A 16,947-nucleotide genomic window follows, 5' to 3' on the forward strand; every position below is an offset into this window, starting at 1 on the left:
GATAGAAAGACATCTACCTTGCATACTACATGCATGCAGCACTACAGTTTAATTTTATCAACCATGACTTATGACCCTGAGTTAACAATCATCATAGCCACTGTCGACACAGGAGACAAGAGTGACCATGCCATTGAGGTGGAGATGCAGATGGTATGTGGGCATGGTATCTGGTCAGTAGACCTACATGATGTTATGTTGGTACACCATACACATGTATAAATTAGAGCCACCAAGCTCTTATGTTTCTCTTAATCTTTTCAGTGTACCTGGACTATTCATCAAAAGTTTACATTCCAGAATCATCAATTGCAAAAAATGCATTTTGAATTAGTATCCATCACAAAAAATGCAAAATATTTAAGAGCACATAAATGGGACATCTGTCATGCATCAGTTATAATATAGCAAGTATCTCAAAGACTAAAAAGATGGTTGGAACTGCCCTGAGGATGGTGGACTTTTGATGTAGGAGACTGTACCAGTAGAGGTCTAATCTTAGGAAAATAAATGAAAAGACAGATTATTGGGAAGTTAAAGCTTGGGGTTAAACTTGTACATGGAAACAAGGGTTGAGTTAGTAGGGCAGAACCATATACAGTTAGTGTACGCATGCTGATAGGTCACATAGAGAATTTTTGTGGAACTTAAGAAGATCTATAGCCTCTAACTAGTAATAACAGTGAATTCGAAACAAAGAAGACAACTGGGCAAGAGAACACTTGAGAGAAGAAAATGGGGGTGTTATCTAGTAGCCTCAAACCATGAATATAGTGCTCCTGCTAAGTTTACAATTTACAGGCCTAACATTAATTCAGTGGCATTATAGGGGAAAATAAATATACAATATTAGAAAAATATAGACTAATCGATAGAACTCCATATAGAAATCCACTAAAACCACTTCAAAACACAAACTTAATTACTTAGAAACTTCGCAGACCAAATAGACACAAAGTGAAAGCTGTAAACAGTAATCCTTACTCGGCATAGGACTAAAAACCTACCAAAGATATAATTTTAAAATTCAAGCTGACTCACAATAATTGAAACATAAATATTTAAACTACTCTTGACACTATACAAATTAAAAAAGAAGCATCCAATAAGTCAAATGAAAACTTGCACATCACTTTATGAAAGTCATAGAAGAATACCTAGCTTTGTAAATCTACTAGCAACTAGGTGAAAGACTATACTAGAATAAATAACCTTAATGGCAATCATCAGAGATGGGTGCTCTATTCTTGGACAAGGCAACTGCTTGTAAAAGAGGAGTGTTCCATGAACTAAAATTTAGTGGTGAAAAAAAAAACTATCTTATTACAAATGTCATATAAGCTCATGCACTAAGGATAGATCCTCCAAAATTCTGTGAACGTAGCGGAGCACAAGGGTTTGGATCAACCCAAGAACCAAATAAAATTGGCCTTGTCAGGTTGGGTTAAGGGAAAACTATACATATATATATATATATATATATATATATATATATATATATATATATATATATATATATATATACATATCAAGTTAATCTTCAGTTATCATATAATGTACACGGCTAATTTTCATAGATTTTTCACCCATGATGTTTGTTAACCATTGCCTTTGAATAAAATATTGGTTTATTAGGCTTTAAGTTGTGACATGTTATATACTAGATTTATAGTTATTTTGGACTTTGTTGTTGTAAGATGCTTAGTTGCTAGAATCGGGAGGGTGCAGGTGCATGTGCAGGAAATGGATACTCTAGAAACACTTTTAGCTTAGGGAGCAGGTGCAGGTTCAAGATTTCAGGAAGATTCCGACATGGGTGCGTAACCCTAGATAGAAGATTCTGACTGCTAAGTAAGATGCCTTCAAATATATTATGCATTGCATTTTGTAAGTCATCTTGCGTTATTAATTTATTTTTCAAATAAAATCAATAGATTTTTTCCTGCTTTGCTTAACTTTTGGGTAATCTCACAACAAACCTGGTCTTGATTGGGTTGGGTTGGGGTTGGTTCCGACATTGATTATTTCAGTTCTTGTTCCAAAAATTAAAACCCACTTGCGTTTGGGTTGGTTCCGAACTAGCCTCTAACCCAAACCAACCTGACCCATGTGCAACCCTATGTGAAGACATCTAGAAGAATGGTATCTAGAAGAATGGTAACAAGGCACCTTTGGCATACAGAAAAAATAAATTCATCAGAAATCAAGCTTGAAAATTCATTATTAGCTGAAGTCATGGCAATAGATTTAAAGTACAATAGCTTTGATCACTTTACTATGGAACAGGACTTAGAAGAAGCTATATAATTGAACAAGAACTTTTCTATGAGAGAGAATAGAACCTATAAATTAAAAATGAAATGTTTGGCATGACTTGGTTGGTTCTTAATTTATTCCAATTGCAAAATTGTACTCGGTAAGGGTTTTATCACAATTGCAATGGAATAAATTATCGAAAAAGCTGAAGTTATGATGTATTTCATGCTTTTAGTTGATAATGCATTAGTAATTAAATTGGCTCTACAAGAGAGCTAAAAGATATAGATAGTCTCACATGTTGCATAAGAGAACTTAAAGCAGATCATGCAACAAGTTTTTCTGCTTTTGGTTAAAAAGATCACCATCAGAGTGTATAAAGGGAAAACATCATGGCTAACATTCTATTACAGGCAACTAGGATATGAAGTTTTAAGTTAATTTCACAACATTTGTGCGCATAATATATTTTTTGAATCTTGTTTCATATTCATGCAGATATTCTGGTAGGTTTTTATTTTACTGTAATACTTCTTCCCTTGCTTATAGCTAAATTAACATCTTTATTCATATATTTATGTTTAGTAATAAAATATATTTCACGATGACAACTCTTATGGGTCCAAAGTCCCACAAAGCAGCTAAACACACGGACGCATGCAGACATGCTTACAGATAATGAGAGAGCAATAGCTGGAAATGATGGAGGATTTTATCTGAAATAATATTTTCAGATATAAGAATGCCAACAGAGTAAATCAAAGCAGAAAATTACCTGTAGTGCCATAACACCAGTGGTAAACTGTGTCATTGGATGAGCTGTTGGTGGAAGAGCATTGATTGCCTTGTAAACATGATCTGCATCAATAGTCCAATTTTAAGATTTCCCCAGTGCGATTTTTAAAAAGGCAACAAAAAGTTAGTTAGTAGTGCATTTTAAGTAATGTGGCCTCGTTGAGGATGCAACCTAAGTAAGTCAAAAATATGGTCTGGATAAACTGTTTCACAAGGAAATGAACATTTCAAGCAAATTGTTAGAACTCTAAAAATATTTAAAAACTCAAAAGGCTTCTTTTCTTTTTTTGAGGAAAATTACACCCTGTAGTGTATTTTCATGACTCCCACAGTTTTATTACATTAGAACAGTAAGGAAGCTACCACTTCTAAATAATACCAACTAGAATTGAAATTGCACGATACTGCTACAATGTAATGAAACAAATATATTCTGTCTTCCTGAAAATATCATATTTCACATGGATGCATATTCAAAACATTTCCAGGTACAGATGATCAATTTTGATGGGGAAAAAAAAACTTGATTAGTCTGTCTTAGGCACTTTATCGTTCAATAGCAATTATACACAAGATACATTGTAGAGACATTTATGCACAGAATACAATTTTTTGCCTGGTGATAAATAAATAGTGGAGCTTGAATAACCAAAAATAATTACATCAGCATCATAGCGTGATCTAACATTCTATGTAACAGGTCTTTAATCTAGTGTTATACAGGTTATCATCTACTTCACAAGGTAATATTTTTTTTTCAACTTCCCCTTTTCAGTCAAAATATTAGAACCGGGATATAAAAATTATGAATGTATAATGTTATTATGCATCTATGAGCTATGACTGTCAATGGTGTTGAAATGTAAAAGAATATCATGATTATAGTTGCTTACAAGAACTACTTAGTTGCATGAATACTTAGTTTATACACATAATATCATGATGTGCACATCTTATGAGCAACCCACAAATTGGTTGTAACACACAAACAAACACAAAAAATAAAAGTAAAAATAAACCTGGGACTTTTGAGCGACTGTGCAGTTCCTTTGATAGTGAATCAACTTGTTCCTTGCTTGGCACCTATGGTAAAAGAAGAAGAAGAAGAAGAAGAAATTAATCCTGAATAAGAAAATATAGTATGAGACAACATTCAACTTTTGCATATATACAATTGACTTGAAAAGGAAAAGGAAAAAATCAATGATAGAGTGCAATCAGATTTATGTGGAATATAGTCAACCTCTATTACACCTAATGGAGATAGTGTGTAGGCAGAAAGCAAAATGGGAAGATTAGATTGTACAGATCCACCAGGTGTTTTTTCAAAGCATGAAAAAAAGTTAATCTACAAGTCATGTTTTTGGTTTGATTCAAATCAAATGTATCCTTTTTCATATTTTTATAATAGTTTCTGTTTTTCCTCTCTTGTTTCTTTTGATGGGGAGTGACTACCCTTTTGCTGGTTGGTAAGAGTGCAAACATAGATCATTTTGAACTTGACTCCAAGGCAGATGAATGACCACTCAGTTTTACCAAAACATAATAAATGGCATGTTCACCAATCAATGCAAAAGCAATGCAGTTTCCTTGAACGAGAAATATGCCAGCATCTTCTCTTTTAAATGCATGATTAGTTTCATGTCTTTAATAATTACAATCCAGATGTTAAAAATTTTCTTTCCAACAATCTCTATACCACCACATCTAATATACAGCACATCCTAAAATATCATGCAAGACTTTGAAAAGAAAGAAGAAACTGGGAAAAAAAAAGAAAGAAGAAAAGAAAAAAAATATGCACTACCACTCTCAGCCTGGAAGATAAGCAATTGAAAAAATGAATATCAGCTGTTCCTTTGCCCAACATCCATTTTGCCTTGTCCTACCTCACAACATAATTTGAACTTCCAGAATATTGTAACACTACCTATTACCATATGCTCACAGCTTAAAATAATTCCTCTAGAGGTCAATCCCTTTATGATTTCCACTTACCATTCCAGCTCCAAGTTAACAAAGATGTCATGCTTATCATTTATCTTCATAATCAATTGTCAGTCCCTTGAACAAACAGCTCCACCAGCCTTTCCCGACAAAACAAATTTAAGAAGTTCCAAAAATACAGATGTCAAAAGTCACTAACTTTACTAGCAAGCAGAGTTCTTCCCACTATTCAGATACTTCAGTTCTACTACCGTGGTAGTTCTAGGAAATATAGATAACCTATCTTTATCAAAAGAGGGAATGGAAAATTCCTTTTTTGATTCTTTCGAACCCAACGTATAAAGAATAGTTCATTCTTCATATTAAAAAACATGGAAAAAAAGATGTTATGGAAAATCAAAGATGCAGATGACTCTTTTATCAAAATTGTCGAGAATCCATAAATCATGTTTTCCAGGTAAAATATGATATCATTGGACAGAAAGATTCTTGATAATATGTCTGAACTTTATGATCACTGACATGTATATGCAACAAAAGCTTGAGTACAAATGCCAGTTGTAATAGTTCGTTACTTCATAGAAGGTGATATCTTATTATATTGCACTACAAATTATAAGAGGTTATTCATCTTTAATGTCGAAAGATAGAACAGTACATGACCTAAATCATGAGAATTGTGGTAGAATTTGACTTGTCAACCCACATATCTCCTGATGACAATCTCAGGTTACTACACAAGATTATGGGGGCCTAGTACAAAGCAAAATGATGTTGTTGAGCATCAATGTCATCACAGATGTGCTGATATTTCTGAATAAAGCACATATCCTGGACTCAAAGATTCAATCAGTAAACACCAATAGAATACCAGCTACATTCTTCACCCATTAGTCCAACAGAAGCATTCAATATCACAATGGAGTCATGCCAAATAGTAATATAAGAAAGCCTACCAAGTGACAATCTGGAAAATCTCCTTACATTAACATGATAAACTTTTTATCTACGCTTATAGGAATTCCTGCAACAAGTCTTTCCCTGATAAACCCCTTTTTGGGAAGCAAATATGCTAAGAACCAAAGGCCTAAATTTCTTTCCCTCCTAATCGCTATTTGCCAAAAATCCTTTTACACCACTATTGAATACTCTCCAATTGTAGAAAGCACGAGTCACCAGAATCTTTTAGACAAGCTTCAAGAAAGCAGTAACAGTAACATATCACTATAAAGATAAGCTACTAAATGATCACCTTGCCAGTCAAAAGAAGCCACAAAAGACCCTCTGGCAAAGGCTCCCCCCCAGGACTCGCAGCAGGCAGCAGTTTCTGACATTCAGGAATAGAGAGGCCTCTAAACCGAATGCCCTGAAAACAAAAGAGTTGTCTAGGTTACCAACTTTGGGAAGAACACCAAGCTTTTAAAAGACAATGTATTTCCAAGCCAGAATCATGTTAAACTGTGATTCTGCATCATATGGCACGTAGAAAAAAGCACGAAGATGCACCTCATCTGGATCAAGTAAAGATGTCTCCCATAGCAGCCCAGTCATTCCTCTCATTCCACCAATAACCTAGGAAAAAGCAAGTTACGATAGAAGAAACTAGTTGCACAATTATCATGTATGGATTATTATATACTCATAAAATAAAATCAACAACTCAACACACTAAAGAATGATAACCAATTGGAATCTTTTACAGATATACCATATCAACAGTGATGTTTCCGAGTTGAACTTTTCCATTTTCTGCCTTCAGTTTCTTCAAGCGCTCCTGTAACACAATAAGAGGCCCAAGTTCATGAGAGTCTATGTCTAAATAGCATGAAGCATAACCCATGATATGGTTACTTTCATCTAAAGGAGTTTTGCCATTCACTGTAGAAAACCAATATATATTACAATAGCCAACATCCATGGTTTATGTGTGTTTTAATGCCTGAAAGAGTTTGTGCTTGAACACATATGCTCATATGCAAATTAGAGAGAATGGGCATATACCAGAAAAAGGGCCATAGCCATATATCAGAGGAACATGTCATGGGCATGGCATATGGCATCCTTTACAACACTAAAAACAAATATGTGTATTGCCTATTATGCAGATTATTACCATGATGAAAATTATGGGCATTTTCAGAAGATAATCAAAGATTTGCTTGCAAGATTTTTCTTTTTTTAATTGTCCATAATCTAAACTTTTTAATAGCTTCTTTTAAATAAAAAAGAGTGTTAATAAAATTAAAATCAGATGTTTGACAACCATGTAAAAAATCCTCATAGGTACAACTTGTTGCTTCCAAATAAATAAATGACCTACAATATCTGCCAAATTGCATATATTTGTTGGGAAATCAATAAAATTCCGGCACATATATAAATTATTTATACCAAGTCGGTAAATCCCAATTGTTCATCCACTAACACCCTACAACAAATACCCCTATGCTCAACCAAGTTTGTAGGACAAGCAAAGGATACATCTAGGTCATAGCATAGGCAGAAAAGGTATCAATTCAAATCATACTACACAACACAATGAAAATTAATATGTGTAACATAAACAATCTAGATTGTGCCAAATCATAAGGTACAATATCAGCATCAAAATTAGTGTGACTCAGAAAACAGTGTTGGCTAAAGTTTAAATCAGAATTAGATGGCATGAAACTAAATAGAGTTTTAATCATGAAGAAGCTTCAAGAAGAAGACCTGTTGCTCTGGAATCAAATCCTTCAATTGAGAATGAAGATCCTGAAAATTACAAAACATAAATCAGATCATAAATCATTAGATCAAATCGGTACAATCATCACAATGAAGACAATGCAGCATTATAGAGTCACAAGAAGAAACAGTTAATTGCCCGATACCCAGAAATCATATGATGAGCATAACAACAAAAATAGTTTAGGATATATAAGAATGCAAGTTGTTGAACTGTGTTGATCAGCAATTAGAGGCTGTATAACAATGAAACTAAAAGTGAGAGAGGAAGTAGATAACCTAGTTGGAATAAATTCAGCAAAAAAGTTTAAAACTAACTATGAGCTATCTGGAAGAGCATTCCAGTTTCTGATAAAGGCTGCACAATGGGGACAAACTATGTAATGGTTTAGACGGTTCCCACAAGGAATGAGCATATATTGGCAGCACAAAAGGGCCGTGTTATAATGGTATGCAGCAACTAGCTAATCTGTCCTCAAGGGACATCAGTCTCCCATGCACATAACACTCATTTGTCATTATTTGATGATATATTTATATACTGAATATACCAATACTGAAAAAGAAAACAGAAAAGAGAAAGAAAATTGACTGACGTCTGTACAAATCAATAGTACCCAAATATCATAACAATAGAAAGATAGTCCTCATCGCTGAGCTCTTTACTACCAAAACAAGATAAAAACTAACTACCAGGCAGCGGGAAAAGCAATTGATGTCATAAGTAGGAACTTCAATCATATCCAGTAGAGAAATATATTAAACTCACAAGATCTGAAGCGCTCTGGATTTGCAACCACCGGACAGAACCCAATGAAGTGGACTGCTGGGCCTGGAATCGAAACCACCAAGAACCGTAAACAATGACAAGAGTAAAATAATCAAACAAATGACAAATAGGGATGAAAAAGAGATTAATAAATTCATACTATATTAGATGTCACAAATTCCAATCAATCAGGATGAAACCAACACACTTACAAGACGAGAACGGAGCTTTGAGAGCACCGCAACGCTTCTGAAGAAAACCATGGCTCCAAGATATCCTCAGAATACTAAACATATCATAACAAAGAACAATCTATCAGATTTGGAACTAAACGATTCAACAATTTTTCATCTTTAGAAAAACACATATAAGTAACCTAATAAAGAAAAACACAAAATCAAGAACTCCAGCTGTGCCCAACGGAAAAACATCGTTTAATACTACATATATCATAAGAAAGAACAATCTATGATTTTAAGCGACTCAACAATTTTCGTCTTTCTTTATAAACAACAGAAATCAAAAATTCAATCTGCGACCAGGGGAAACCAAAAGAACTGTAACAGACACGTCTAGTACGAGAATTTTAGGTACACATGGAGGAGAAAACCAAGCCGGAATCTGACCTAGGGCTAGGGTTTCAAAGAATGCTCTCCAAGATTCTTGATTATTGGAAAAAAGAGAAGAAAATTTGCTAAATAATAAAAGAAAAAGCATTACAACGTGCAAAAAAAAAAGAAAAAGTATCACCTAAAATCTGATTTAATTTCCTCACAGCAAAAGGTGGAAACGAGGGCGATCTTGAGAAAGGAAGGAAAGGAGAAAAGGAGGACGCAGACGAGTTACTGCCGTTTGGAAAGTTCAAATTTATACGAGCACCATATGGAAAGTCCGCTCCTCGACAATATGAACACCGACGCAGAGGCCCCTCCGAAAGCGGCGGCGGACCTCGACAAAATGAACGCCGACGTAGCCGCCTGATATAGATCAAACGGCTAGACCGGGTGATAAAGATATGCCGTATGCAATTGTAGCCGTCTGATTAGGCAAGGGACAGCGGATTAGCGTGCCGCACGGCCACGTGGATTAAAGAGGCGTGTAGCATCATGCCGCCCGGAAGCGGAAGTGCACCCAGGACAATCATCAACAAAAAAAAAAAAAAAAAAGGAACGGTCCCAGCGTCCCGGGTGGTGCGTGGCAAAGGATGTAAATATAAGTAGCTCAAAATTTTGTATATGCTTCAATGTTCCCCGTCACTATTATATTATGTTGGTTCTGAATCTAGCCGATCACTATAGCTGAATCATCTTCTAAGTATATACTGCCTGTGCTCGAAGCACATCTTTCATGAATGATGCCTTTCTATATCGCTTATAGTTCTAATTTCATGACAGACTCAATGAAGATGCACGGCTGCTTCAAATTAAAAGCCGCAAAGAAATTGCCGTTGGATCGCGTAGAGATCGTGCTCTAGTCGGCAAAGACCACGCCCAACAACAGTAATTTGTTTGGTGGACGGCCCAATAAACAACCAATTAGAGAGTTGACAGGTCTGTTAATTCTCAGCTGCCCACTGCCACAAATTATAGGAGAGCTTTGGGAACGGGAAAAATAGAGTGAACAAAGATGAAAAGAGGGGTCAAATTGAAAGAAGAAAATAAAAAATTGAGGGAATGAGGACTCCATTTCGCATTAATCGGTCACGAGGTCTTCCCTGTTATATTCTTTGTTATATATGTTATAACGCAAGTAATTTATCAATTCATCCTAGTGGTATATTTTTTGCCCAACAATGAAAGATTATGAGATCTAGTTTTGGATAGTGATCTCAAAAATATGAATCTAAATAATTATAATGCAGATGAGCCTCCTCCTTGTCTTCTAAAAAATACTATATTTATAGGGCTGTAACTATAAAAAATTATTCTCGATGCATGTAAGGATTAGGCTGACCTGTTTTCTTTATACATAGAGGAATCAGATGATCTGAATCCATATTTTTATTGTTAAATAATAGTTATAGAAAATAATATATGTAAAATATATTTTTTTAATCTAAATTATGATGTTTCTTTAGACAAACATGCATGGTAGAGGGGAAAGAGCTAGTAAACGTTTTCAGACTAGTTAAAAGTTTGAAAATTGTTGTTACAAGCTTATTTTTTTATTTTTTCCAAATAGTTTGAAAGAGGGGGGGGGGGGGGGAGAAAGGTAACTAGTTGAAAGAAAGGGGTGGAAAATGATGACGGTGTGCATGCTATATTTAAGCGTTAGGCATAAGAGTATCTAGAGGTGTCAATTTATGACTAAACCTATTAGCCCAAACCAAAACCTACCCACTTTAATGAGTTCAAGTTTGGCATGAATGGGCATGTGTGAAAAATGGATCAACCTGCCTACACTCATTTATTAAATGGGTTGAGTTTTGGTTTAGAATTTTAACATGCTTTTTTGTTCTTCCAAATACAAGAATTTTGACATGTTTAACTTATTTTGATCAGTTTAATAATTATATCAGGTCAACACCCAACCTATTTTAATCTGTTTAAAACCTAATTAACATATTTAAAACCTACTTAACCTACTCTTATTTTGTTTAAACTGATCTACTTAACTTGCTTAACCCGTTTAAACTTATTTAACATGTTACAAAAACCTACCTATATTTTAACTTGATTCAACCAGTCATGCAAACAGGTTATGCAGATTAGGCTAGGTTATCTATTTAATAAATAAGTATGGTTTAAAATTAGATTTTTGACATGTTTAACCGACAGATTAGATTCTGGTCGGATTTTTTATCTAACCTATATTCGACCCAACCTATATCCAATCCAATCCAACAGGATTGCCACTCCTAAAAATACCACTCGTTCCCCCAGTCGATGTCAATTTCCCTTTTACCAGCATAGATTTGCTTTGAATCCAACGGCCTCTGGTGCTCTATTTACTTGAGCAGAGTTACAAATATATTTTATACACATGGAAAGATTTCATTGGAAGGACTTTTTAAGTGAATATTTCAAGATCTTGGCGAGCCCCACAACGTGACATGATAGAGTCTTGTTCTAATTGTACATTGCCTCTTCACTTCCCGGTTCAGTTGAATGATATCAAAACATTTGGATTCAGCCATTGACTTTGGAGATATTAAATCGGAAAGTCACTGTCGAGAGCATCACCTTCAAGAGACTGCCAATTGTCCCAAATGAGAAGATTAAAAGGAGGTCCATATACTATAAAAAATAAAAAATGCTAAAATAATGGCTCCAATCCTTGCAAATAATTATTAAAAAAAAGGTTATTAAAAAGATAAGGTCGATCAAGCGACACATGGCTATTAGCCATCCATTTAAGTAGTAATACACATGGCTGTATGATATGATGGTCATGGTTGAGTGTTGTATTAGTATTTGTTTTCCTTAATCAAGAATAATGAATATTTCAGCTACAATCAAACAGCTTTACAATACTATGAGTAAACATTAGAGATGTCAAAGCTAAGAAGCCACAAAATAAAAAATACTCAGGGATCATCAGCATGTTCGATTGATCATAAAAAAACACCAAAGCTTTGTCTTGATAATTACAAACCCGAACCAGAAAGAGAAAATGTCGTGGAGTATATTCATGTCCAAAAAAAGACCAGGATATGCAAGTTTATTTTTCCATTCTAATATAGCATATATGATGCATGCATAATTTTATTCTTAAATAAATAAAATTTAAATAAATTAATAAATTTAAATGAAGAGAAAATGTCATGCATTCTCTTTTTTATGATATAGCTCAAGGTGAAACTGCTGGATTCTTCATAAAAATACCCTATAATCAATCAGCTTCTACAATATTATTGTTGGGTAATTGAAAAAAGGTCACCGACGGAGCTTGCAAATATGCCAAAGTTTTCCAATGGATTATTCAGAGGAAAGAGGCTCCATAATGTTCAAAATGAAATGTTCGAGATGTGTAGAAGATAGTAGAGCACAAGACTGTTCAGTGTGGATTGTTTACAACATATATTAATACTGAATTTCACTTGATTGCCAAGAAGTGGTTGTTGAACTGGTTGTCATTGTTTCTAGCTGTCTATAGAGGAGCTGCGTTGCTTTTCCTCTGATCTGTTCTTAGATTTTACGACTTTTGGATTTGTAATATATTGACTTAGGAGAAGAATGCTTTATTCATTCCTAAGTGGGGCCTAATAAATAGATCATAACCACAAGCGTTTATGAATGACAGAGAGGAGTATCATGGATTAGTTTTGGTTATTGGACCAGTTGGTGTTTCAGATTGCAACATGACTGAAAACCAATCCTAAAGGCTTCTCTTTAGTTTCATGATGAACTGAAAATACTTGAACTAACGAAGGTACATGTCAGGCAGGTACTAGTAATCACTCATACAACTCTGACTAATGGAGGAAAAATATCACAGTGTTCAATTTTATTTAAAAAATGAAAACTGAAAGGCATTCAGTTTAGTTTCATTGTAATTCATTTCAGGGTGGCCTAGTTTCATTCATTTTTGCATCAAAAGCTATTTAAGCAGTCATTTTTTTCATGGGGAAAGAAATATATCATAAGTTTTAGGTGACATGGTTGTAACTACGTGACGTGGCCTGGGCACTCCCCATCTCCTTATTGGGCCATTGGCTTGGGCCTTGGGACTCAGTTCGCCTGTGGTGCAGTGGACCTAAATTTCTGCAGGCCTGGTGCACATAGAGATTGGGCTGGGCAAACTTTACACTAACGCTAGTATGAAAAAAAGGGCATCTTAATCCAGAGTTTACCCCACTATTATTCCAAAAAAAAGGCATTATAATCTAAGTTTTACCCCGCTAACCTAATCGGTCATGTCAGCAAGATAAGATTGTTTTTTTTTTTTTTTTTTTTTTGAATCTGGAGATAAGATGGGACACTCATATTGAAGATATTTAGCTCTGGATGGATCTAAGTCAAGCCTGGCTTGCCTTCAATCTAAAGTTTATGAGCAACATTTTGAACTATTTTTGTCAAACCAAAGCGAAATAAAGAGGGTATAAGGTGCAGTTCTTTTTTTATAACCACGAGTATCTTGATTGATGAATCATGTTTCAGTTTAGCCTGAAGCTGGTTTGGTTAGTGAAACTATTGAAATAAGCGTAAGTAGGCTAGAATCAAAGTGAGGACATCAGCTTAATTGGTCTGGATCGGGCCCTTTTCTACATTCGTACTCGTGAGTGTGTGAAAGTCAATTAGTGTAGAAGACCCTTTTTTACCATTCTTCTCCCAATGGCCAGCCCGGCGTTTAAACGTCAGGCTTGTGCTCAAGCCGAACCCTTGTACATTTGTACGAAAATAGCAGCCTGGGTTGGCTTGAAACCAATGCCACGAATAAAGATAGAAAGAGGCGCTCCTCTTAAGAGTTAAGACATATTTCGTTGGAGGGAGTTGGGCTCCAAAATACGAATAGGAATAGGAATGAGTGACTCTCATTCTAACTATTTGGTCGAGAACCGTCTCATTCACGTTCCAATTCCAAGAGAAAATAGGAATAACCCAATTCCAATGCTTTCTAGTATTCAAATTCCATTTTGATTCCGATTTCAATCATGAACCAAACATATTAAAAATATAGTCATTTCGATTCTCATTCCTATCCATTCTGATTTCTATTCCGATCGTGAAGCAAACACACCCTTATGTCCTCCCCACCTCTTGAGGGTGAGTATCAAACCATAATCTATTGCCAAAGTGGTAAGAGATGACACCATCCGGATTAAAGTTTAATGGTGAGCCAAATTATACTGCAAAGATAAAGTCTTGCCTGAATTTTTCTTTTCCTCTCTAAATCAAGTCTTCAGGCCATTTGGCCTGTCCAGCCCATTGACAGCCTTTGCAATGCTAAGAATTTTGCATCTCCCTTGTTTTGCTAATTTGGTAGGCTAGATTTTCCTTTGTTTCATCTCAGTGTCTCAAGGCTACTAGTGTCCTTGTTAAATATAATAGCTATAAACTCTGAACCTAAATAAGGCTGCGTTTGGTTCACAACCGGAATCAAAATTAAAATCTGAATCTAAATGGATTGGAATGGGAATCGGAATGGTCATATCCTCCGATGCATTTGGTTCAAGACCGAAGTCAGAATGGAATTTGAATACTAAGGAAGAGTAAGAATTAAGTTTCGGAATAGGAATAAAGTTCTTTCCAACTAAATGGCTGGAATGAGAGTTACTTATTCTCATTTCTATGCCAGAGTCCAACTCCTTCCAACCAAATATATCTTAAACCTCCCCCAATGCCAGCTTCTTGGTAATGCGCACTTTGTGAGGGACCAAATTGGTCGGACTAGATAATGACATGTGACCAATAAAAACTAGCAGCAAGAATTAGAATTTCATGCGATCGTAAAAACTCACCATCTTCAAGTTCATGATTTTGGACCAGTTCAAGGATCCAAACTGCAATTCCGAACAAAATTTTATCAAGCCTAGCTGCATGTTTCTGGGCTCGTAACTGTTGTTGGACCCTTGTGAACTAGATTGAAACAAGCCTAGCAACCTGGTCCAAGGCATAACCCACATTTCTTGGAACAAAAGATGACCTAATCAATCTTGTTTGATTCCAAGAACAAAATTTTACATCCATGCCTATCCTCTCTCATTCACGGAAGCATCGTCATCTTGTTATGTCAACAGAAGAAATATTGATTCGACCGTTAATTTCACATATCTAAGGTCATGCCTTCACTCAAAGTGGTGATATTGGGAGGTGCTTTCGGATACTATGCTCCGTACTATGCACTATATGTGACTATTTCACCAATAATTGCAGAAGGAAAGGGACGAGGAGAAGCAAGTGGGGTTTTAATTAAGAGATTTAGCTGTCACCACCTCAATAGCAATTTGATTTATCGGTCACTATTGGGTTAGGGTTGTTCACATACCCAAGTTAGGCAGACAAGATCTCCAATGAAACTCCCAATCCCCTAATGACTCTGGGATCTCCAAGTGTTTGATAGGATTAAACATAAAAATATGTTGTGCCAAAGCAAAAAACGTATAAGTAGTTCGATTTGAAGTAGATTGCATTTCGTCATACTTTGCGAGCACGAGGGTTGAATGATTGATGGTCAATGACTTCTACTCCACCAAAAAACAAAGCAATCAAGCAATAATGCTTTAATATACTGTTCATCACCAGACTTTTTTTAGCCTATGCACAGCTTATAAGGACATTTTGTAGGGGTTGGTACAACTTATTAGGACATATAGTGGTGGTTAGCATTTGGGTTGCCATTCATAGAAATTTCTCTTCTTTGATTATAAAATTGGTGGCAGTGCCTTCTAATAGGTCAGTCCGAACTTGTCAATTCTCTGAGCACAAGGTTTGGCAACCCTTGAACTGATTGCTTCTAAGCTACCTATCTGTGAATTAATAAGCAAACAGCAATCAAAAATTCTGGTAAGTATTTCTTCTATCAGCAAATTCTTAATTACTTGTTGAATGGTCTGCTTGTTAGGATTTGGTTGAGCAGCCCACTGTAACTCAACATGTTAATTATAAAATGCTGTCTTTATATAGGTTTATCATTTTTTTCTGAATTTATTAAGTCGAGAATTAGATTTAGATTACATACTATCAATCATCCAATAAACTTCTTGGGCTGTATTCATTTCAAATTCTCATGAAATCAAATGATTGGCAGTTCTCATCTTTTTCAAAAAAAAAAAAAAAATAAGAAAATAAAGACCTAATGGCGCTGTCTCTCTTCTTTAAAAAATAAAATAAAATAAAAAGTAACTATACTTATCACCATTCTGTTATGAGTCTTCCAAGAGAAAAGGATTGAGATTGTCTCTTTTTTGTTATTTTTCGAGCATTATTTTGCTGCACCGTTCTAAAATCCATTGCAGGGTGTACCTTGAAGTCTTAAATCTGGTGTAATGGTGCAGACTTTTGATTGCGTTTCCTTTATTGACCACATATGTTTGGCCATTTTATTTGATTTGTAGAATGGTGGCAACTTCACTTTTTAACATTGTCATCCATAACAAGAATTGATTTGGATATGTACTTGCTTTCAACAAAGAGGCCATATGTTGAATAGCATATTTTACAAAATATTAGTTTCAAAATGTACAATCTTATTGCCATCAATATCATTCAAGCTTTTTTTTTTCTATCATAATTAATATAGTCACACTGCATAAATAGCCAATATTAAGAAACTCCTATTATCTATGCTTATCTAACTACATTATATTAAAAAGAAATTGCACTATATCATCATGATTGAATGCATCAATAGCCCCCAAATAGAAAGATATTAAGATGTTTAATCATCAAAATACCTGATTTTAGTTTAGCTTGCGAATTTACCAATTTTTATCCCATCAAGCATAAGGGTTGAATAATTGTAATTGGCATATATCCTTAGTGAAAAATGAATACACGCAGGTATTTTATTGT

The 16,947-nt window shown here is 35.0% G+C and overlaps 1 protein-coding gene across 2 annotated transcripts in view; it reads right to left on the reverse strand.

Moving 5' to 3' along the window:
• LOC103718421 (citrate synthase, mitochondrial) overlaps positions 1-9,731 on the reverse strand; it is a 28,010-nt gene extending 18,279 nt beyond the window's left edge. The window contains exons 1-9 of one of the 2 annotated variants that reach the window (XM_008807235.6): positions 9,245-9,731; positions 8,707-8,780; positions 8,495-8,557; positions 7,711-7,752; positions 6,707-6,772; positions 6,505-6,570; positions 6,251-6,364; positions 4,071-4,134; positions 3,032-3,114 (exon numbers count right to left, since the gene is read on the reverse strand). In XM_008807235.6, coding sequence (XP_008805457.1) covers positions 3,032-3,114; positions 4,071-4,134; positions 6,251-6,364; positions 6,505-6,570; positions 6,707-6,772; positions 7,711-7,752; positions 8,495-8,557; positions 8,707-8,757 — 549 coding nt within the window. In that variant the 5' untranslated portion in view covers positions 8,758-8,780; positions 9,245-9,731. The remainder of the gene's footprint in view (positions 1-3,031; positions 3,115-4,070; positions 4,135-6,250; positions 6,365-6,504; positions 6,571-6,706; positions 6,773-7,710; positions 7,753-8,494; positions 8,558-8,706; positions 8,781-9,244) is intronic. The other variant, XM_039128044.3, reaches the window with a different exon arrangement.
• Between the last annotated feature and the right edge of the window lie 7,216 nt (positions 9,732-16,947).

Source organism: Phoenix dactylifera, chromosome 2, assembly GCF_051530095.1.
Source record: "Phoenix dactylifera cultivar Ajwa chromosome 2, Ajwa_hap1_PhDact_Kaust_v1.1, whole genome shotgun sequence".
Classification (NCBI taxonomy): domain Eukaryota; kingdom Viridiplantae; phylum Streptophyta; class Magnoliopsida; order Arecales; family Arecaceae; genus Phoenix; species Phoenix dactylifera.